This window comes from Gekko japonicus, unplaced genomic scaffold (assembly GCF_001447785.1).
Source record: "Gekko japonicus isolate JY-2015 unplaced genomic scaffold, Gekko_japonicus_V1.1 scaffold57, whole genome shotgun sequence".
In the NCBI taxonomy this organism is placed as follows: Eukaryota; Metazoa; Chordata; class Lepidosauria; order Squamata; family Gekkonidae; genus Gekko; species Gekko japonicus.
Window position 1 is genome coordinate 476,355 of NW_015160208.1, and position 22,828 is coordinate 499,182.

Consider the following 22,828-nt stretch of genomic DNA (forward strand, 5'->3'; position numbering starts at 1 on the left):
GAATGGAGGAACTGACAGATCTGGGTCTTTGGGTCTTTTCAGTCACCCTGCAGGGCTAACCTAATTGGACTCCAGCCAGCAGCCAGTCAGCGCAGAGCGCAGCCGGAGAGCCAGAGCCCTACTCGCTCGGTGATTGGTGGAAGCTGTCGCCACCAGGAGCAAGGACGGCTCTTAGCTCCGCTCTGCTCAGAGAAGCAGCCTAGGCTGCTGTGGAGAGGAGCTCTTTCCGGAACTAGGGAGGGAAGGGACAGCGACAGGAATAACCCCATGAATCCTTGTTCTTGCTGGCCCCTGTGCAAACGGGCGGGAGTTGCTAAGTCGCACAGTCAGTGTCTCTGCATCGCAGGGCTTGTTGTGGTGAAAGCACGGGACTGCAACCCAGGACGAGGGGCTCTTCCTGAGCCAGAGGAGGAACCCCTGGGCTTCCCATTAACGTGTGTGGAGTTGTCATCTTTTTTTTTTTTTTTAAACCATTTTGTGTAACTTCTCCAGAAACTGATTACAAAGTGATCGTCTGAACACTTGAGTTTTGCCACAGCCAAACTGATCCCTTGGTGACGAGTCTTTCAAGATAGACTCCCCCTTAGGATAATAAGGGTGCAACGTCTAGGCAAAAGAAGACAAAACTTTGTTATCGGCTGGTTTTTCTTCTCACTGTGAGGTGCCCTGACACAATGATGGGGAGCTACTGCCCAGGGAGCATTGCTGCAAGTGAAGAACTGGCCTGCTGGAGAGGACGGCTGCACTGCACAGTGGCTGTCAACAGGGGTCACCCTGCTACTGAGATGCGGCTTCTTGCCAGCAGGCTCAGAACTGCTGCCGCCGGGCAATGTGTGTTTCTCCACTAGTTCCCTCTTATCTTGTCTCAAGTCTCTTAAACATGTTTCATCCCTTTCTTACTGCAATGGCAGACCTTTGCTCCCCCCACTCCCGCCCCCGACAGGAGTGCCACCGAGAAAAAACTGCGGAATGTCAATTGTTTTTCCCCCCCCCCCCACTTGCCCAGCATAGGGAGCTATTTTACTGGATCTTCTCGTCAAGCCTTAGTATTGGGCCACGTGGCTGTTTTTGAAAGTGCTGAATATGGCATGTAAGTGCCATTATTGACTACAGTTTGCACGCTCCTCTCTTTTTCTTCAACCCCCCCCCCCCATCTTTGCTGCGGTCTCAGATCAGACAAGTTTTGCATGATTTTGTGGTGCTTCAAAAACCTGCTTGAACAGTGATGCCAAGGGGACAGAAGAATGCACATGTGCTACTGTAATTACACAGGTCTGTTGCACACTACTTTCCTATTTCATACCCTCTGTACCCAGCCCTAGCCCCTGCCGGGGCAGAGACCTTCAGCACAACTGTAAAGCATGTTTGCTCAGTCCCAGTATGCATATTTACATTGTTGCCTTTCTCTGTGTGTAAATGCTACTGAGTCTCTGAAACGCGATGACAACAGGCATTGCCAATAGACAAGTTCAGTTTTTGTGTTTTGTTTTAATTTGTCTCCTGCCTTTCTCCCCAACTGGAACCCAAAGTGGCTGACATGATTCTTCTCTGCTCCATTTTATCCTCTCAGGAACCCTGTGGGGTGTGTTAGGCTGAGTATGTGTGCCTGATTCAGAGGTCACCCAGCAGGCGTCCACAGCGGGGTGTGTGTGTGTGTGTGTCCAACCTAGGTCTCTCACATCCTGGTCTGATGCTCTGCCCTCTATACAACATAGTTGCAGTTTGGTTTCTTGTTTGTCATTGACTCACATGGAAGCGTAAATTGACTTGCAATGTGAATGTAAACTCTAGATAGAGCGCCCTACAAATCACTACGCAGACGGTTGGAAGACCAGCGGATTTACGATGGCATCTTCCAGGGACTGGGGCCCACTTCAGCTTCATGGAGAATTAAGTCTGACAAAGTCTTTCCACGTTTGTGCCACAGGGCGTTGAGGTGTTTACGGTGCCGCTAGAGTTTTGGGGTTTTTTTCCTACGACAGATTATCGCGGCTACCGCTCTGGAAGTTATTTCTAACTTCTGGGTGTTGCGTGCATTTCTGCTGGCAGGATTTAAGGTACATTGAGATTTGCTGCAGGATGAAAAGCAACAGGGGTATATCGATGCCAAACTGATGTCGCCCAACCTGGGGACGGGGGCTAATTCCTTGGCCACGCCGTGAGGGTTGGGACTCGGGAGTCCTCTATCGGCTACAGGAAGAACAGTCGCCAAAGAAGCCGCCATTACGGAGAAGAGGGGCTTGGACGTCGGAGCTTTCCGTGCTAAAAATCAGCTGAATGAATTGCTTGCACTGTATCCCTATTGCCCATAGGGGGAGTCGCAGCTTTTTCTTGCGATTTTGGCTTTTCCCAGGTTAACCCCTGAGTCGCTGTAGCACAGCTTATCGCTGCATCCGCTTCAGTTTCAATGGAACGCTTTTTAGGGAGGGGAGGGCTTTGTGGTCCGGCTGTTCCACGAAAGAACTCTTCCTATCACAATTCATGTACAGCGCACACAGGCTGTGCCTTGTCGTTCATACACAGCGGACATCGCTGCAAGAGTGCCAATGATTCCTCCCTGGCGCCCTCCCCAATTCCTAGCAGCTGCTTTGCCTTGAGCCTTCATGACACAGAAGGGAGCGCCGGCATTTCTCCTATGTAAGCTCAGCAGACACACATTTATTCGGAAATAGATCCCCCGGCATTCTGTGAGACTTGAATTCAAGTACTTGTGCCTTTGACAAGAGTCTGCCTTAAATTTGCACATTTCACTGTAGGGTTGTAGCCTGCAGTAATAACTGTTCTAGACGGAACAGAGTGATTGCGTGATTCAGTTTGCTTCTCCTGATGATTCACACTCTGTTAGTACTATCCTCATTTTGTCCTTATATGGTCTTGTCCAAGCTGGTTCCATTTCCCTTTTCTCTAGAGGACTCCCTGGAGCTGCTTGCTGGAGCAATAGGAGGGATGAGAGCCCAATCTGTTCTCTCTCCCCCTGGCACAAAAAAGCAGCTGCCTCTGAGGGTGGGATGGTTAATTACTGTTCCAAGCTACTGTATAGAAGAGTTTCTTCCCGCCCAGTAAATGTATGGAAATGTCATGCATTTACAAATGGCCATTTTTGGGGGGTGAAGCAAGTACTGTAATGGTGAGGTGCAGGATATTTGAATTACAGTCTAAACTTGCTCTGTTCCAATCACCTTTGAAAGGTGTTTGGCTTGGTCATTTGATAGAAGGGAAAGGCTGTGGTCTGGGTAGAACTGCCTAATGTCTGACACGTCACATGTCTTCTGCTTCAGGCTCTTGAAAAGGGGAAGGGAAGTCGGGGGGATGGGGCTAAAGCTTCCCTGCGACTTCCCTGCGGCTGCAGGTTGCCCTGGACATGCCTATGACGCTGCCTTCAAATCTTGGAAGGACCAAATGCCTGCCTATGAAAGAACAGATGGTCCCACTAGTTCCATTCCCTTTGCAGACGGTGCAGCCAGCCCATCTCACTCCTCTATGCCAGCTTGTAATAGCCAAGACACCTGGACAAAAATGTCCTGTTCCCTTACAGTGTGAAACTAGACTGCTGAAGCTCTTGATGACTTGGAGGCATGTAACATCCCATTAAGCCTCTACTAAACAGACAGGGTTTTTTTCTCTCTCTGCAGGCAGTTGGCCATTCTATGATGCTGCCCACCTTTTTAAAAAGGTGAGCACTTTTTGCTGTACTTTAGTCCAAATGTCTCTTCCCCCCCCCCCCCCCCGCCTTTTCTTTCTGGAGGCTCCAGTTGCCAGGAAGGCACCTACAGCTGCAGCTGTATACTAATTTACTGGGGCACTTGGTAGAAATTACTTATGAATAAACATGCCTAGGATCAGGCTGCATGAGCCACTTCGTGCTTTCCTGGGTAGAGGTGTGTGTCTCCCTTTCACACATTATGCAGTAATAGAAACACTTACTACATGGTTGCAGCCACATGACTCATGGCTAAGGATGGTGGCACAAGAGGGGAGTCTTCCAAGCTTACAAAACTATAAATGTTAGGGACAGAGTGAATCGGAAGACAGGAGTCTCTGACCCAAGATACCAAAGGTGTTTTCATGCAGGAAGCATGGATCGCATCAGTGGAGACTGTCATTGTATACGTTTAAACAGGGGTCTTTGTGGCACCTTAAATATTAACTCATTTCTATTCTAACATAAGCATTCATTTTATTTATCTAGGAATTTATACCCTCCCCCGTTTCTCCCCAGTGAAGACCGAAAGTGGTTTACAACATCATTCGTTTCTCCTCCATTTTATCCTCTCAACAACTACCCTGTGGGGTAGGTTAGGCTGAAAGAGAGTGACTGGCCCAAGGCCACCAATCAGAGTTCTGGGGCAGAACCCGGGTCTTCCAGACCCATGCCTGGGGTTCTGACCACCACATCGTGCTGGCTTTCACAGACATGGGCTCATGGAAACTTGCACTGGAATAAAAACTTCAGTCTTCAAGGCACCTCAACACTCCATCTTAGGTTTGTTGCAACAGAATGACAGCTGTGTAGCATGTTTTTATCCCACCCTTCTTGCTAGGAGTTCAGGGTGATTCTCTGGAATTATGACACCAGTTCTTACTCCTCAAGGTTCATCCTTCTGTGAGAGGATCAGGCAGCTGCACTCTTGGGTAACCAATGCATTACCTTCAAGGAATTCTGCCCCAGAGTCTCTGGTGTAAAGTCTTGGACTGAACTTGGGTCCATATGGCTCTCCATTAGAGGTCTTTCATATCACTTGCTACCTGAGCTTTTAAGGTAGAGATGCCAGGGACTGAACCTGGGGCCTTCTGTATGCCAAGCAGATTCTCTCCTGCTGAGCCACATTCCTTCCCTGTGAGTGGTGCTTTAAGTGAGATTTGGCCTTTGGGCACCAAAAATGTTATGAGTCACGGTAGCTAGGATAAATCATGCTTTTGTGGTCTGATTCAGAGAGATACGGGGTGGTGTGTGTGTACAAAACTTCCCGTGGTGCTTGTTAGCCAGGCATGCCAGAAATCCCCTAATTGGGGACTTTTGGAGGACTGTCCCTCATTTGAGAGTGCAGCCAGTTAAAGCAGGAAGAGATGAAATGGCTAACTCTCCATACTATCTCCTTCCTGGTGTTCTGATTGAGGGCTTCTCTAGATGGGAGTGACGGGAGAGCCTTCGTTGTGCAATAAATACACAGCTGTTGAGGCAGAGCCAAACATCTCTTCAGCACCAGGGTGTCCAATGCAGAGAAGCTGTGTCTTCCCAGCCCTGAAACTGTGGAATGTGGTTGTGCAGGTGCTGCAGGCATATCCATATTCATGTTCTGCCGGTGACCTCCCTAGGGATAAGTGACGGAACTTCCCCTCCCGGTTTGTGCCATATTCTAGGGTGCCACGTTCAACTTAAAGCAGAATTTGGAATGGACTGGGGCGTTATATCTCTGGAGAGCTATTCTGCAAGTGCTTGTTGAAATGAATCCACAGCTAGTCCTGTCACACAGGATCCTGCTTGAAGACATGCTCTGCATTCATTATGCTCCATCATCAAATTGCAGTGGATTTTGTTTTGGCTTCCACGTGACATTGTTGTGCTTCTACTAACCTTCTGGCTTTTTCCCAGCCCCAATGAGATTTTCCCCGAGTCTATTTTGGAATGAACTTTTACTGGGAGATCATGCCAAAAGTTGGCTTGGGCAAGTGTGAAATGGAAAGGGCAAATTTCCACGCATGCTCACCCACTTCTGGCACCATGTCTGGTGTCATCCCTCCCAGTGAGCTTTTTGCGAGTTGCTTTTTAATGATTGGTAGGAGCGATCTTACTGTAGTGTCAAAACACTCTGGTGAAAATAAGAACATAGGAAGAGCCCTGCTGGGTCAGACCAGTGCTCCATCTAGTTCAGCATCCTTTCATACAGCAGTCAAGCAGTTCTCCTGGCGGGCCAACCATAGGGCATAGAAGCCAATGCCTTCCCCTGATATTTCGTCCTGGCATTGGGATTCAGAGGTTGACTGCCTCTGAATGGGGAGGTTCTCTTTAGTCCATAGCCACTGATAGACCTATCCTCCATTAATCTAATTTCCTTCTAAAGCTGTATGTGCCCGTGGCCATCACTACATCCTCTGGCAGCAAATTCTACATTTTAATCACTTGCTGTGATAGACAAATGACTGATAACAAAAAGTCAAAAAGCCTGCCAGCAGTTGGGGGGAGGGCAGGGATGGGGGGGGGGGGAAACACTGAGTAAATCTCCCTGCAGGATTGCCAACAGGCCTGAAGAAAATGCCCTGTGCCATTAATGTGTGGGAATGCACGACTGAAGCTTTTCAAGGGTATGGAGGTAAAGGACACCAACTGGTAAATAACAGCCCTTCAAGCCTTTGTTAAAGGGACAGGACATTTTTTTTTGCAGGCAGTTGGCAACCCTGTCTCTTGTCAGAAGCACCATTGCTGCAGTGAATGCCTTTGTATTTGCAGCAGCAATCAGAGCAAAATAGGGAGTTGTGCCCATACACACCCTCCCGGCACTGGTAGTTACTATGGCAAAAGAAAGCACCTCAAGTGTTGCCACCACTTAATAATATCATTGGTTTATATTATCAGTGCAAAACTCCACCCAGGTCTAGTAGGAACCAGCTGTTATTTGACTGCTGCTCTCTAGGAGGAAAGCTCTTCTATCTTACACTGCATCAGCAGGTGGATTCTGTGTGCACAAGGGAATGTTTAACATCAACTTTAATGGTGCAAACAGCAGCAGTGTGCTCATGTATGCAATGGTGACTCAGGCGTGTATATGCATATTTCTTCCATGAGGGTGTACTCATATCTGTTTTAAAACAGTCTTTAGAACTGAAGTAGGCAAGTGTTCTGGCCCAATTGCCCCCCAAAATTAGTCCTATCTGTGAAGATGGTGTGTTGGGCAAAGGGGGGGGGGAGTTGAGAGTCATACTTGGTCAGATATTCTGGGAGCAAGCTGAACCCCAGTGGTGCTTCCAGCATTTGAGGGGTTTACTGTGCACTTGCCTGGTGGCTGTTGTGGATCTAGGAGCCAATGATGGGCATAAGCCCTGCCCTTAGCCTTTTCCCGTGCTGCTGGCCCCAGCAACTGCCAGCGCCTCAGGGGCTCACCTTGGTTGCTTGGGTGGCGGGCTGGCCTTGCATGCCAAACAAAATGGCCTGGTGTGTTGCTCTTCAGCACATGCGCACAGAAGCATTACTTACCTCTGCTTTAGAAGCAGAAGAGGTTCACACCCATCAAATGCAGTTTGTGCAGGAGTGCTCATGAAGCCCTCTGGCGGAAACAGTTCTATGTACCAGCCAGACTACCCATTCCCCCACCCATATCAGCAATTGCCTTTGGTGGCTGTGTGTTTCTCCCCTATCCAACATACATGTAACCAGGGCTATTTTTGGCAGGAACGCACAGGAACGGAGTTCCGGCTGGCTTCAGAGTAGGCCGCACCCACTACAGCCAAAACCTCTGTATGCGTGGCTGCGGAGGGAAGGCCTGGAGAGTGACAGCCCCCCAGCGACTCCAAGGTGGGCGGGCTAGGGGGCCCCCTGGAAGGATCAGGAGGCATTTAAATGCCTCCCCGTGCATTCCCCAGTCTGTCTGAGGGCCAGGTTGCCCAGGCTCCCCACAGCCGCAGGGCACCCGGGCAAGCCAAGGGAAGGCAGTTTAAACTACCTTCCCTTCCCTTTAAGGGGGGGCTTGCCCAGGCTCCCCAAGGGAAGGCATGGGATGTGGCCTAATATGCTAATGAGATTCTGCTGTTGGGTGTGGCCTATTATGCTAATGAATTCCTGCTGGGCTTTTTCTACAAAAAAAGCCCTGCATGTAACACATCCCTCTTGGGGAAGAAGCAGTGGAAAATCCACTTCCCATCCCTTATAGAAGGGTGGCTGCATATGCTGTTGGGGCTAGTATTATAATATGAAGAATACACTCCAGGAAGAGATTTGCAGAAATGGGCTACCCAGGGAGAAAGAGGGTAAGTGAGTGAATTTAGATAACCGTTTCCCTCCGGGGCTTGCGTAAGCTGATATGTCTTTTTCTTTTGGTTAATTTTAAAAGTCTTTTTTTTTTTGTATACCTGTGGAATCTCTTGTCCATACAGACCCCTCCCTTGTCTGCTATATAGCTTTCATCATTCACACTGTAGCCAGGCAGTTCTACTAGATACAGCATTGTGTAAAATGGACAAGTTTCTCTGTGCATCTGCAAATAACATTAACTATTTTTTCCAGTAAATTTCACAAGCCTTTACTTGTTTGATCTTACTGCTGTCGAGCTGGGCATTGTCTCCCATCAGAATTGCGAGAGCAGACACATCAGCAGATAGAAACAAGGGAAAGCACATCTATAGAAAGGAACTCATGTTGACTTCCATATACAGCTGTTGAAGCAGGAAACTTCATTGAGCCAACTTCCTTCCTCTTGAGTTTATTTGTGGAAGGGGTGCAGACTCTACTCAGGGGAGCATTTCTAGAGAAGTGGTAGAACTGAGGCTGATCAGGGGGCCAAGCAGACTTGGGTCTTGTGAAAATGACCCAAAAATCTGTGAAGTCTTGGGAATCCTGACTTTTAGTCCTAGGCAGCCCCATGCCATGGGTTCCCCAGCCCTTCTCAGTTTTCAAATAAAGGGCTCATCTCCATGCTCTTTATGTCCTTCCATGTGAATCTGTGGCTCATCACCTCCCACCCCTGTATTTCACCCTAAGCAGCTCTTTGTCTGGGACAATGACCATCCTGGGGAAGATATTTCTCTCCCTGCCAAGTCTTTCCTGTCTGCATTGGCTTCTAAATGGCCTCTGGCTCCTGCCTCTACATGTGGCCTTCATTCTCCAGCAGACCCAGGGGTAGGAGAAGGAGCAGCACAGCTGGGCCAAAACAAACAAAAAAGGCCAGAATTTCTGCAATAGATTTTTTTCGGGGGGGGGGGGTAGCATTGCAAGTACAGCTTTTGGGCAATGCATGGGAAATATGTCTAGGCTGTGCAATACTGGCAGAGTAGAGATAAGGAACTAGACATGCACACACACTCAGCTCCCATTTCTTTAACTGGATTGGAGTGGGAGTTGGGCTGCATAATTCTGGTCTTTTTGTGCCTTTAGCTGAGCTGGGAGTCCTTGAGGCCAAGCCACAGCACTTGCAAAGGGTAAGTTGCATTGCCATGCTTGGAGCAGCCTCCACTGGGCCCTGAGTCCTGGCCTGACTTTTCTGTCTGGGGTGCAGAACAGATGATGCATGCATCACAGTACATGATCTGGAGCTTTGGCGGTGTCATGGGAGAAGTGGGGAGCGGGAGGATTGGAACACCCACTACTTCGTGAGAACCTGGTTGTAGACATTACTGCACTGGCTTTGAAATGGTACCTCTATCACTGTCACCCTGACTGATACACTGTAGTGTTTTCCTCCTGGGAGTCTTACTAGGTTGCTGCTTCTAAAGGTAGACAGATAAGACAACAGGGAATAGGGCAAGAGGTTGTTTGCCCTGCGCCCATCCCAGCAAAGTCCTTTTCCATGAAGTATTATATTGCCACTGGAGTCCAGGTGGGAGCGCTATGCTGCCTCTGATACCCCCATCTCTGTGTCCATGCTGACCTGGCTTGGCCATGGTGGGCCCTAGAGCATCTAAAGTGCTACATGGCAGGCGATGTGGGGGCTCAGTACTCCCAAAGTGTAGCACGATGCAGGGTCTCCGCATCAGCACGCAGTGTCCCGGCTTGGTCGCCTCGAAGGTATTTGCCATTCTTCCCCTTAATGGCCACGCGGCTGCTCTCATGGAACTCGAAGAAGAAATCTTCAGACCTTTCACCATCACTGCACACGGTGCCATTGCTGGCCACGTACCAAAACTTGCCACCTAGGCCTAGAAGCACCAAAGAGACCAGTGTCACCAGGCTGCCCAGGGATTATTGTAATAACATCATCTTCCCTTTTCCTGCCTCCCCTTCCTTTGGTAGTTTCACTGATAGTCTCCTTTATTAAGAAGGATCCAGGAAAGATAAAAATTTCAGCAGAACACACTTTCAGGCCTTCCTAATTCTGAGAAGGAGACGTGCATTAGGATGAAAGAAAGCCGGTTGTACTGGAAGCTTCCATTGCCAGCAACAAACAAATGATAGATAAAGAAATATAGAACTGGCCCTAGTTCAGTCCTCACTTCTCAAACAAAAGCCATCAACCAATCAATCCAGACTCCACCCCAGAACTAGTGAGCCTGTGGGAACAAATAGCTCTGCAGGGTACAAGCAAGTGAAACCACACGAGGCAAAGAAACACAACAAAATGCCAGGGTTTTCCCCAATGGAGGAGTTTCCCAACTCTAAATATGGGCCATCACTGAGGTCCACACTTGCAAATTGCACTGTGGCAGCTACTTGAAATCGCATGGAGACAATTCCAGGAGGCAAGCCATGTGGTTTGTATGGTCTTCACCACTCCTGGCAAAAAGATTGTAATCCTACAGGTAGTGTTTTTAACTGACTTTCAGATGCTGTACAGCACATAAAACATGATAGGAACTTTAGAAATATTAGATTAATGTTGGTATGGTGAGAGGCTTTGCACAAATAGAGCTTGCCAGATGGACCTGTCTCCATGTGGTTGTGTGCGGCAATTTGCATGTGTGATTAGGCTTTAGTGCGAGCAAATCTGAAATTTCAGCTAGATGTTGTGGCAGCGAATCTGCTTATTATTTATTTATTCACATTTATAGCCCGCCCTCCCCAATCTAAGCATGCCTCAGTTGTATATAAAGTGGTGAGCAGAGGTGTTACTTTAAGAGTAACAAGGAGCTGAACACCCAACCCCCAGACTTATCTCTTTACCACCTGTCATCCCAGCTAGTTTTCTGCCAGATAGCTTGACTTCCAGTACATCTGGGCTCTAAGGAGTTTGGCAAGCCCATGTGATTGTGTTCACAGCTGAAATGTTGGTGTGGGCACAGCATCCCTCCAGCACGTAGTCCAAAATGACTTCATTGAATGAAGAATATTAGCAAAAAATCCCCCCCCCCATTTTCTCTGTTCACACCTTTGATCTGGTAGGCGCCGTCATTGAAGATGATCTGGAAGACGTCATAGGTGGAGCGGTTGGCATCCAGCATGTTGGAATTGCGATGGTAGCACACAAAGCCATGGTCCCCATGAAGAACCAGGATGGGACGGTTGATCAGCTTGAGAACAAATTCCTCATCCTCCCCTGTGGTCAGACAAATGTGGGTCAGACAACTGCTGAGGCTAATATAACTGCCAGGACTACGAAGAAGAGCCGGGAATGCAAACTGTGTGTGTCTGAGTACTAGGGTTGCCAGCCTCCAGGTGAGGCCTGGATATCTCCCCTTATTACAACTAGCAGAGCAGTGACTTCCTCCCCACTCACTTGCATGCTCCACGGGCGATTTCTGACTAGAGCTGCCTCGCAGCACAGCCACCGTTTGCCCCGACACAAACATGTCAATTTCACACCCGAAGCTCCGGGTGCTGCATTTTGACTTGGGGCTTTGCCCGATTTCCTCCGCCGTTTCGTGATCCTGGTTTTTGAGGATCATGAAACTGCGGAGGAAATTGGGCAAAGCCCCGAGTCAAATGCAGCCCCGCAGCCTCGGGTGTGAAATTGACATGTTTGTGTTGGGGCAAATGGCACTGTGCTGTGAGGCAGCTGTAGTGAGAAATTGTCCCACATTTCTTCCATTCTCCGCTTTGTCTGCCCCGACTTCCTTCCATGCTCTTTCATGACTGTTCCTCTAGAACTACCACAGCCACACACAGCCTTTCCTCCAGACTCAGCTTCTTACCTTTGATACCCCAACCTATACTATTGGGACTAATTTGCTAGGTTTTGTCCCCATAGTTTCCCCAATGCCACAAAACTTTGAACTGTTTAGGTTTCCCTCCTGATTGTCTAGCAAGCACTGCTGTGGCTTCTCTCATTTTTGCAGCCACCATTTTGAATAAGAAAGTAATAGTAACAGAAATGGATTAGCATCCCACTGTGGTTTCAAGTATTACCATGATATGCAGGCCACATTCCTTGGTCTACCAGGCTCTGGGATCAAGGCAGTAGAAAGGTCATCTCAGTATCCAGTAGGAAAACTCACCTACTGTGTCAGTGACAGCAGCTAGTTGTCCATTTCTCTTGGTGCAGATATATTTTCCATTGCCAGCTTTGAGAGCTACACGCCGACCACGCCACTCAATATCAAACATGGTGTTTGCTGATCTGGGGGGCCAAGGCAGAGCGGAGAGCACTGATCAGATAGAAATATCAGCAAGGAAGAAATGTTCACTCAGGCCCATAGCTAATAATGTGATGATGGGGTCTAAGGTTACATTGTAGATCAACTTGAAACAGCACAAAAACTAACTGTTAAGAACAACACAAGTGGGGACCTGCAAGAAACTTGCGGAGGGGCATTCACCAACCTTTGCTTCCTTCCCTCTCCAGCCCATCTCTCTTTCTGCCTCTATCAATATTCCCTCACCTGCCTTCTCCCCTTACTCCTTCTATGCTAGTCTTCCTCCTCTCTTTCCCCCCAACCCCTCATTTATTTATTGATTTGATTTATATACCGCATTCCCCGCTCGCGGGCTCAGGGCAGTTTACAACAATTCTTAATATAAACATTAAAATAACCATTAAAAATAATTTAAAACAGTAAAACTCTGAAGTACTGTGCAACAGTTAGTTCCGCTATCAATCAACTTATTTGAAATTCACTAGTGCCCCAATATTGGGGTCCAGGCCACTGGAGGGGGGGATAGCCAGGAGGGAAGAGGGATGTCTACCTCCTCAACCAAAAGTCTGGTGGAAGAGCTCTGCCTTACAGGCCCTGCAGAACTGTAATAGATCCCGCAGGGCCCAGATCTCAACTGGGAGCTCATTCCACCAGGTGGCCCTGGTTGAGGCTAGTCAGACGTCCCTGGGGCCAGGGATTGCTAGAAGATGTTGATTTGTGGACCTCAGTGATCTCCGGGGCTCATATGGGGAGAAGCAGTCTCTAAGGTATGCTGGCCCCTGGCCATACATGGCTTTAAAGGTAAGCACCAGCACCTTGAAACGGATCTGGAATTCGATAGGCAGCCAGTACAGTTCACACAGCATGGCCATTCATCAATAGACAGAGTTGGGTGTCGTCCGCATATTGGTGACAACCCAGCCCATACCTTCAGATAATCTGGGTGAGGGGGCGCATATAGATAATAAACAACATGGGGGAGAGAATTTCTCCCTGTGGTACACTGCATTCTAGCGGGTGCCATTGGGATAACTCCCCCCCAAGCACCACCCTCTGTCCCTGACCCTGGAGAAAGGAGGTCAGCCACTGCAAGGCGAGCCGCCATATCCCAGTGTCGGCTAGGCGGTGGGTTAACACCTCATGGTCAACCATATTGAACGCCGCCAATAGATCAAGAAGAATCAGCACCGCTGCTCCACCTCAATCCAAGTGTCTCCGAAGGTCATCCACCAGGGCGACCAGTACCGTCTCCATCCCATAGGCAGGGCAAAAGCCGGACTGGAAGGGATCCAGGATTTTAGTTTCATTCAAGAAAGCCTGAAGTTGTGTTGCCACTGCCCTCTACCACCATTCCCAGGAATGGCAAGGTAGACACTGGCCGGTGGTTGTTAAGGACCAACGGGTCCAACAAGATTTTGTAAAGTAGAGGGTGAACTCTTTCAATTCCCCTGGGAAGGTCCCTGTTGAGAGGGACCGTCTCTAGAAATGTGGAGACAATGCAATTGTACTGGGGAAGGGATTTAAACACCCCCCCCCCTATATTTCATTTTTGATTTCTGATTTTTTGGGGGAGTTCTCCAAGTTTGCATGAAAATCTGTTTAGTGTTGGTGTGGCCCCAATCCACAGATTTAGGTATCCGCAAATGGGGGCCACACATTGCTATTATATAGAGAGAGATGTTTAAGGACTCTTAACATTAATATAATCTGAGTTGGGTTTTAACTCGGGGAGGGTGGGGTATAAATCGAAATAATAAATAAATAAATAAGTGCCAGGTATCCAAGTACAAGGAATTCAGGCTCTAGATCCTACAGCAGCAGCAGACTGTTGTTCCATTCCATGCATGAAGGGTTATATCTGTCCAGTGGAGTATTATTTGACGGAATGATTTTTCACTTCACAAACATAAAACCCACAATCTCATTATTGGTCGTAATAATGTTTCATCCAGTGAGATGATCAAGTAATTGAGAAGTCCATAAATAGAGAAGCGGAAATGTGTAATCCTGAATTCCTTAACAAATGGTGAATCTCAGAAGAGCTCAGGTTTTTTAGTTAATGATGAGGAATGAGGGAGAAAAGAGACTGCAGCTTCTCTAGATGAGCCAAGCAAGTGACTGCTTGGGGTAGCGTAACAAGGCCGGTGCTGATGCACTGTAGGGGCTTGGCATGGTCCCTGCCATTGGCAGCATACTTAATAATGTTGTGTGTTGGGAAGTCAAAGGCAACCTCCGTATGCTAAGGGGGACACGTTCATCCGCACAGGCATGCTGTAGCAAGGTGCCTTGCAGGAAATGGTGAAAAACTGGGCACTATTTTTTCTCCTTCCCCACCCTTCCTAAGGCTCAATGTGCTATTTGCTTCCTCTGAAATAAATCCCCATTCCTCTGTGCTAATCTGCATTTGTCCAGTTTTAACTGCCAGTTTTTTGATCATGTTTTTCTGGATTAGGGAGCCCTTGAGTGTTCTGAAACTTCCTCTCCATAACAACATCAAGTTTAAAAACTCATTCAGATTAAACTGAGGTGCCCCTTTCCCCCCAACTGTGTTTCCATGACAGAATACTTAAATCATGGCTCAGTTATATTTGGCGGCAGGGATAAGTCTTTCTCATGGAATCTGCAGTGGAATAAGTAGCTGCCATGTGGTTGGAAGAGTACATAAAGGGAGTCACTTCCTAAAAGAAAATCTGATATTTGCAAGTGCCACACATATGTTGCAAGGGCACTGATTTCTTTCACATTTGCACATCTCGGACTTTTGACTATCTTGTCAGTGTGGTGGTGATTGCAATATGATTTGCAGCAAAACCCGCAGTATCTGGCAAACAACACATATACAAGGAGTTCTTTGTGCCAGCCTTTCTCAGGGTCCAGAGCTCATCACAGACATTGCACAGACATTTCACGCAAGAAGGCCTTCTGTGTGAGACTGCCAAATCCAAGCCTTGTTAGAAATCCTAGTTGCTGAATGCTCAGTAGAGAGGTATGGTCACATGCTCTAAATCCAAGACAGTTTCCAAGCTGTACTCCAGAGAAACCTGGGGCTCAAAAGGTTTGTTTAGAATGAACACAAGATGCTTGTTACTATCTCTTAGTGGCAGCTTGTCTGGCACTCCAGTATGACCTGGGACCCTGGAATTTTGTACCTCCTAATTGTCCCTGCCTGAGGAGATAGCTTTCTCACCATTACTGATTTCCCCCTGTTATGTGCAGCCTTAATGGGATGCCTAAGGTGCAATCTCGGACTGCATAGGGTATCAGCGAGATCCAACAGGCTGGGCCGCCCCTCTGCTTGACCAGGAGTGCACCTTAGACTGCATCCCCAAATCATCTGCAACAGACAAAGATTCTTCAGCCAATGTCAGTATGGAAAGAATTCTATTCACTGTAGAAATCTTGAAAACACTGCTCTAAATCAGGAGTGCAACCGTGCCTGGAGCTTTGCTACCAAGTGGTGACTTGTCACAGTATGTAAAAGACCATCTCCTGTGCACATGGCCCTGAGCACCTACTGTGGTAATCAGGCAGCCATCTGTTGGCTATTCCACCACTTAGGGTGGCCCGTCTGGCATCGTCCAGAGCCTGGGCTTTTTCCATCGTGGCTCTGGCTTTGTGGTAATCAGGGACGCCAGTCTCCAATGGGACCTAAGAATCCCCCGAAATTACAGCTCATCTGCAGACTACAGAGGTCAGTTCCCCTGGAGAAAATGGATGCATTCGGAGGGTGGACTGTATGGCGCTGTAGCCCACTGAGCTCCCTGCCCACCCCAGGCTCCACCCTCAAATCTTCAGGGGTTCCCCAACCTGGAGCTGGCAAACTTGTCCCCCATCCCCCGCTGGTGGCCGGGGGGGACCTGGCAACCCTAGTCAGAATGGGCTGGGCTCCCTGAAAAGGTGAGCCCCCCACCTCCTCGGAGATCTTCAAAAGGTGCTGCATGCCAGGACTTTTGAGGGACTGGAGTCTGCATTGGCAGGTGTCTTCTAAGGAGGGAGATTTGGTGTTTGTTATTTTAGTTGTGCTTTTAAACTGAAAATATTTTAAACTATTCTTATAAACTGCCAAAAGGAAAGATTGGGGAACAACTGCATGATAAGAACCTTTATGACTGGCCCCACCCATGTGGTGCTGGGTCTTTGAATGTTATAGTGGCATCCTGGGATGAAGCCACAGAAAAAGTGGCTTCTGCTGCTGTCACATAAAAAGGCTACTTCTATGAACCTTCCTCCTGCTAAAGAACATCTTATTGTACATCCCTTGCAGGTAAGTAGCTAAAAGGTCATCTCTATCCATTCTGATTTTGGTGGGGATGTTTTTTGAGGGTGCAACTCACTCAGTACGGTTGGCAACTGTCTCGGAGAAAAAGGCCTGTCCCTTTAATGGAGGCTTAATGCATAGAAATTGACTGCTGAAGCTTTTCATGGCATGAAGATAAACAACATCCTCTAGTGTTTGCTGCAAATCAAACGAATATTGAAGGGACAGCTAGAGAGGCCAGTTTAAAACTTCGCATCCCTGTTGTTTAGGCAGTGGATGAAATGGCTTCTGTGGCCATGCTGGAATCCATGCACCCATGTTGATCAGAACTGAGCAGAAGTGATGCTGGGATTGGTTCTTTAAAAAGCAGCAGCCAGAGGGTTAAGAGCCAGGACTGATGACCAGATGAGAATTGCAAAGCCATCGTTGAAGCCTAACAGCATTGTCAAGGGAGGCTGTAACCCTAAAAGCAATTTCTCTGAAGTAAACCCCATGGAATAAAATGTGACTTCCTTCTAAGTAGACCATTTTAGGATTGCTCCTTGAACTGCCTACTAGGGCTTTCGTTGTGCAAATATTTTATTTATTTATCTACTTTATTTCTATCCCACCTTTCCCCCCAATTGGGATCCAAACCAGCTTACATCGTTCTCCTGTCCTCCATTTTATCTTGACAACAATCCTATGAGATAGGCTAGACTGAGCATGTGTAACTGGCCCTAGGTCACCCAGCAAGTTTCCATGGCAGAGTGGGGATTTGAAGCTGGAACTGATTCCCCACAAGCAGCTGTGCCTCCCTCACTCTTCCGTTTCCCCCACTTGCATTGGTCAATTTCACACTATTTGCTGTGCAGCCTCATTTTGATCTGCAGCTCCCCCTCCCCAGCCCCCCCCCCCCAGACCAATGCAAGTGGGGGAAACGGAAGAGTGAGGGAGGCACAGCTGCTTGTGGGGAATCAGTTCCAGCTTCAAATCCCCACTCTGCCATGGAAACTTGCTGGGTGACCTAGGGCCAGTTTCCCAGATCCTACTCCAACACTTTTAACCGCTACACCACCACGCTGGCTTGCTGCTGTTTGCTGTCACTGGGAACAAGGTCTTGCTTAACTGTATTGCAGAAGTAGCCACCAAACGTCCAGGTAATTTCTAGCAGATAATGTTAGCTAACTTAAATCAGAAGATACGAATTGTCTACTTTGCTGGATGAAACCAGTGTTGAACAGATTGAACCACATGTTTGTTTGGTGGCCTTCTTTAATGAAGCTGAACCAGCTCTTCCCCTTCTGTTTTGTCATCCTATATCCATTCCCTTCACCAACTCTTCCCCTTCTGTTTTGTCATCCTATATCCATTCCCTTCACCTGCCCCTTCCAATCATGCTACTATTCTACATTTAGTATTTACAGCTGTTATTGTAAATGTTGTGTAATGACAGATACTGCAATGAAAACAAGCTGTGCATATTTGTACCCTTTATTGGGAACACAGAATTGGGTTTCTTGGCAAAGGATACTGGCTTCAGCCCCAGCCACCTTGAAATGCATTCCCTCCATTCTAACTTTGTGCTCTGGGAATGGGAAGTTAGACAGACTGTGCCTTATACATATGCAGCTTCAACTGTTTGTGCCAACCATCCCTCAACCTTCCCCACTTATGCAGACACCATATGATTTCACCAAGTTTAAATGTGTTCAGAAGGCTCTTTCCAGATTATCCATTGAGCAGAGTCTCTGAATTCTTGGATTTTCTGAAAACTCTTATATGTGGTGAAGCATGGGGACAGAACCTGGACAAAATGAGAGACAGGAAATCACTGTAGTCATATAGTTGTTGCTACAGGAGTTGGGGCTGCAGCACAGCAGACCATCCCCAAATGGGTCAACAGCTGCAGCAGAGATGGGGGGGGGAAATCACTCCCTTGTATCTAGCATACTTTCAACTGAAACTCACAAGCCACAGTAGGAACATGGTAGAAATACAACTGTATTGTACTGAACATGCCTCTGTTCTGGTTATCTTATAGCGAGACTAGGAATAAGGCCCATTGTGAAAATAAATACAGTGAGCTCTAGAAAGAGGCTCTGGGCGGGTGCCCCAGCCTTAGGCACTCAGTGTCAATTTGCTGTGGTGACCTCAGCAGGGTATAATGACACAGAGTCCATCATTTTCTCCAGGGGAACTGATCTTTGTCATCTGAAGAGCAGTTGTAATTCTGAATGATATCCAGTCCTCACATGGAGATTGGCAACAATGGCTCCCCAGGAGGAAATGGCTGGTTTGGAGGGTGGATCTTATGGCATTATACCTGTCTCAGGTCCCGCCCCTCCTCAACCACATCCTTTCCAGCCTCCACCCCTCAAATCTCCAGGAATTTCCCAACCTGGAGCTGGCAACCCTATCTCCTTCCCAGCCAACCATCAACCTACCTTTATCTTCCCCTCTGACCTCAGCTTTGGAGAGTGGGCTCTATGGCATTCTATTCAGCTGAGGCCTCTCCCCTCCCCAAACTATGGCTTCTGTAAAAATCTCCAGGAGTTTTCCAACCTGGAGCTGGCAGCCTTAGTCAGGACTGGCCCCAATGAGTTCCCCACCAAGGCCAAAGTAAGCCTGGAAAGGGCCTCCTCCCCCTGCTTTTTTACTGACAGAACCAAGCTTGGTTGTCTAGCAACAGCCACTGAGGGGAAAGTTAGCTGCACAGCAGGAGAAGAGAATGGTTTGACGGCCGCTGGCCCACCTCAGTAGCCAGCCAACCACGGAGGAGTCAAGCAGGAGAAGCATTTTCATTAGGAGAGACAGCCATTTTGTTAGTTTATTCTGACAGGGAACAGTGGCCAGGCTGCCAGTGGGCAGGAGAGAGGAGTGGACCCAGCCCCCAGCCAATGGCATGCAAGTACTCTTGAGTGGTGGTTGATGGACCAATGGCTTATGGAGCACACAGCACAGCCAATGGGAGAGCTGGAAAGTGCCAACACACCAGGGCTTCTATATGTATCATATTGTTGATTCTTGTATTGATATCAATCTGAAAATTACTGTATGCAATGTTGTTCTAAATCTACACCCTCCCTTCCTTGAATACATCCTGTCGTGATGCCCTGTGCTGATTCTTGTGGCTGTTTTCTCTATACTTGGGCTCACCATAATTTTTACTGAAAGCTGTAGTCTGACTTCCAAGAACCTGAATATTTTAAGGTCCTGTAAGGGAAACTCACACTTCTGTGGCCATGGCTTGAATCCCACCATGTGACACCAGAGTCCAGTAGTTGCCTGTGTGGGAATGGAAGATGCACTTCTTGGTTTCTTTGTCAATCTGCATCTGGAAGGTCTCATGGTGTGTCTCTTCATCCTGATTGGCTGATACATTGACACCTAGAAGAGAGGACATTCTCATCTGAGATGTACTATATCTGGACTGCACTACACTAGGCTGACAACAGATACATCTTTTACCATACATTCATGCTCATAAAACCTCATGTCAGAAGCAATTGGCTTGGATCCACTGGAGGATTTCCATGGATGAAGGGCATTTGTATGTGATTTTTGCAGTCCCTCCACACGCGCGCACTTAGAACCTCTGACTCCCATCTCAAGCAGTCCCTGCCTTCCAGAAGTAGCTGTTTTAGGGACATTTGGGCTGTAGCAGGAGAGGGAAGGCAAGGAAGTTGTACTCCAAAGATGGAACTCTCTTCTATCTGTACAAATTACACATGGATCCAAGTGATTGTTTTATGAAAGACTATCAAATGGGCAATAGAGACATCCTTTTCAAGTATCCCTCCTTGATTTAATCCTAATTTAAGAAGTTCTTCCACGGTAACTGTGCTGAGTCCAGGTTTCAAAAGTCCCTCAAGCAAAATACCCTCAAAGGACCCCGTCCCTTGCTACCATTGCTCATTCCTTCTCCATCTGGGCCCTGGTACCACCACTGCTCTGATGGAGAGGGCATCAATAGCAAGGAAGAGGAGGAGGAACAGCAGGAGGACCGTGGTTGGCACTTAGCAGTGGGCCCTTACTGGAGCATGGGCGCCAGCAAATGACTGACAGTGCCAATCTCTGGTGCAAGGCCTGTTAATTCCTCTTGCTATGTCACATAGTCCTGATCTGTTGTATTTGCTTGCAACTGATTCTAATAGCTGCTAAAGATCCTTGCCAACTGTGCCTCTCAGATGAACACTGAAATTCCTTCCAGATACTTCAAGCTGCCCTGTTCTTTCTAGGGAAGTCATGATTAGGAGGAAATGTGTCTTATTTCACAACCACATTCCTGTTCCATAGATTAGAATCTCTGGTTCCATAATGCCCTGTGCAGGGATTGGGAAATCCTCACTATATATTTTTAGTACGAGTCAGATAACTCAGTATAAGTTGCAAAGGCCATACCGTGTGTCATTTCTCCCTTGTAACATGTTTATGTCCATAATGTGTCACCTCCCCTTCTAAAATACGAGGAAGAACCCTGAGTTGCTGCTTTCATGCATTTAAAGTAAAGAAATAGCTATTAAATAGGACATGCTTGGCTTTTGGATTAGGGCATCTGTTCTTGTATTAGAGCATCTGTTCTTGAATACAAAATGTAGCATGGGAAGCTCCTTGTAAATGCTGTATTTAGATGACCAGGAGCCATATGATAGCTGCTTAAAAATCTAGCACATGGTAGCTGTACCTCTGTGGGAAAGTCATCTTCCATAGCTGCCAAAGCATGGTTAAATTAATCCATCTGTAGAAGGAAGATAATACTGGTCTTAACTGCCCAGTCGGAGCATAAAAACAACTGTTTTTTTCACTTTATCAGTGTGGTTTTGTCTCTCGCATATGTTGTACTCATCAGTCAGGCAATATCCAGTTGAGAAGGAACCTCAGATTTGGTACTGAAATGTGGTTCCTGCATCCAAATATTATCAGAGAGGTGTGAGAACTGGCAAGAAGCCACAAGAATGCAGCTCCACACTTGTGAGGTAACACACAAACCAATCAAATAAAATTGGCTATGATCAAAATCACTGGTCATCCTGAAAGATCTAGAACAGGGGTGTGAAACATAAGGCCTGAGGGGCAGAACTGGCCTGTCCAGGGCTCTTATGCGGCCCACGAGCAACTAGTGCAAGGGAGGGAACAGGAGACTACTTGCGGGGGGGAGTGGGTGGAGCCACTCCGATTCTGGCTTCAGCATGGTGAAACAGCATCATCTGCAGCAGTCAAGCAGTGTGGGAGCATCTGCCCAGTGCTGCACTGTTGGCTTTCTAGTCTGCCCATCTGGGTTTTCCTTTGCATCCCCCTCCCAGCCCATGGGGTCTTGCAGTGAGGATCCACCAACTCAGAGCTTACCTGCTGCTGTCCTTTATGCAGTTTTTATATCCCTAGTGGCTGGCATTATGTTTTATGGAATACATGGATGGCCCCAGCCCAATAAAGTGACATTTATGTCAGATCTGGCCCTTGTGACAAATGAGTTCGACACCTCTGATCTAGAAAGACGTGATCCCACTGCTCCTTCCTCTGCCATGTTGCAGGATTGCCTCTTAGTCTAGACTCTGCTTGCTTCTGGATCAGATCAGTCCCCCAGCCCTGTTGGCAGCCCAGCCACGGAAAGCCAACAAGCCAAGTATATGCTGTTCTTCTCTGCTTGACCTTGCCTTCTTCAGTTCTTCCTGAATCTTACTTCGCCTTGTCCAAAACTAACTTCTTCATGTCCTGTTTCTTTGGATTTTGACTTGCCGCTCGGACATCACACGCGAGAGGTCATTCTGGCTCCCCCCAGTTCTCCTTCGGGGCTCCTTAAAAAGTTATGGCTGCCGCCGCTGTTCTCAGCAACAGCTGCGATGCGGGGGGGGGGAATGTTCTCCTGCCTCCCTGAGCCCCGGGGTGGTGGCCTTGGACTCGTAGGGGCAAATTCCACCTCTCGCGTGTGATGTCCGCTGGGACATCACACGTGAGAGGTCATTCTGGTCCCCCAGCTCTCCTTCAGGGCTCCTTAAAAAGTTATGGCTGCCGCCACTGTTCTGTGCGGCAGCTGCGATGCCTGCGGGGCGGGGGGGGCGGGGGGAAACGTTCTCCCGCCTTCCTGAGCCCCGGGGTGGTGGCCTTGAACTCACACGCAAGAGGTCATTCTGGTTCCCCCAGCTCTCCTTCAGGGCTCCTTTAAAAGTTATGGCTGCTGCTGCTGTTCTCAGCGCCAGCTGCGACGCCTGCAGGGTGCTGGGCAAAACGTTCTCCCACCTCCCTGAGCCCCGGGGTGGTGGCCTTGGACTCGTAGGGGCAAATTCCACCTTGAGAGGTCATTCTGGCTCCCCCAGCTCTCCTTCGGGCTCCTTAAAAAGTTATGGCTGCCGCTGCTGTTCTCAGTGGCAGCTG

At 48.1% G+C, this 22,828-nt stretch overlaps 1 protein-coding gene across 1 annotated transcript in view; it reads right to left on the bottom strand.

Annotated features, from left to right (window-relative positions):
- Window positions 1–9,640: 9,640 nt before the first annotated feature.
- Window positions 9,641–22,828, bottom strand: part of FSCN2 (fascin actin-bundling protein 2, retinal) — a 35,945-nt gene continuing 22,757 nt past the window's right edge. The window contains exons 2-5 of the mRNA XM_015408821.1: window positions 19,687–19,843; window positions 12,079–12,200; window positions 11,013–11,180; window positions 9,641–9,846 (exon numbers count right to left, since the gene is read on the bottom strand). Coding sequence (XP_015264307.1) covers window positions 9,641–9,846; window positions 11,013–11,180; window positions 12,079–12,200; window positions 19,687–19,843 — 653 coding nt within the window. The remainder of the gene's footprint in view (window positions 9,847–11,012; window positions 11,181–12,078; window positions 12,201–19,686; window positions 19,844–22,828) is intronic.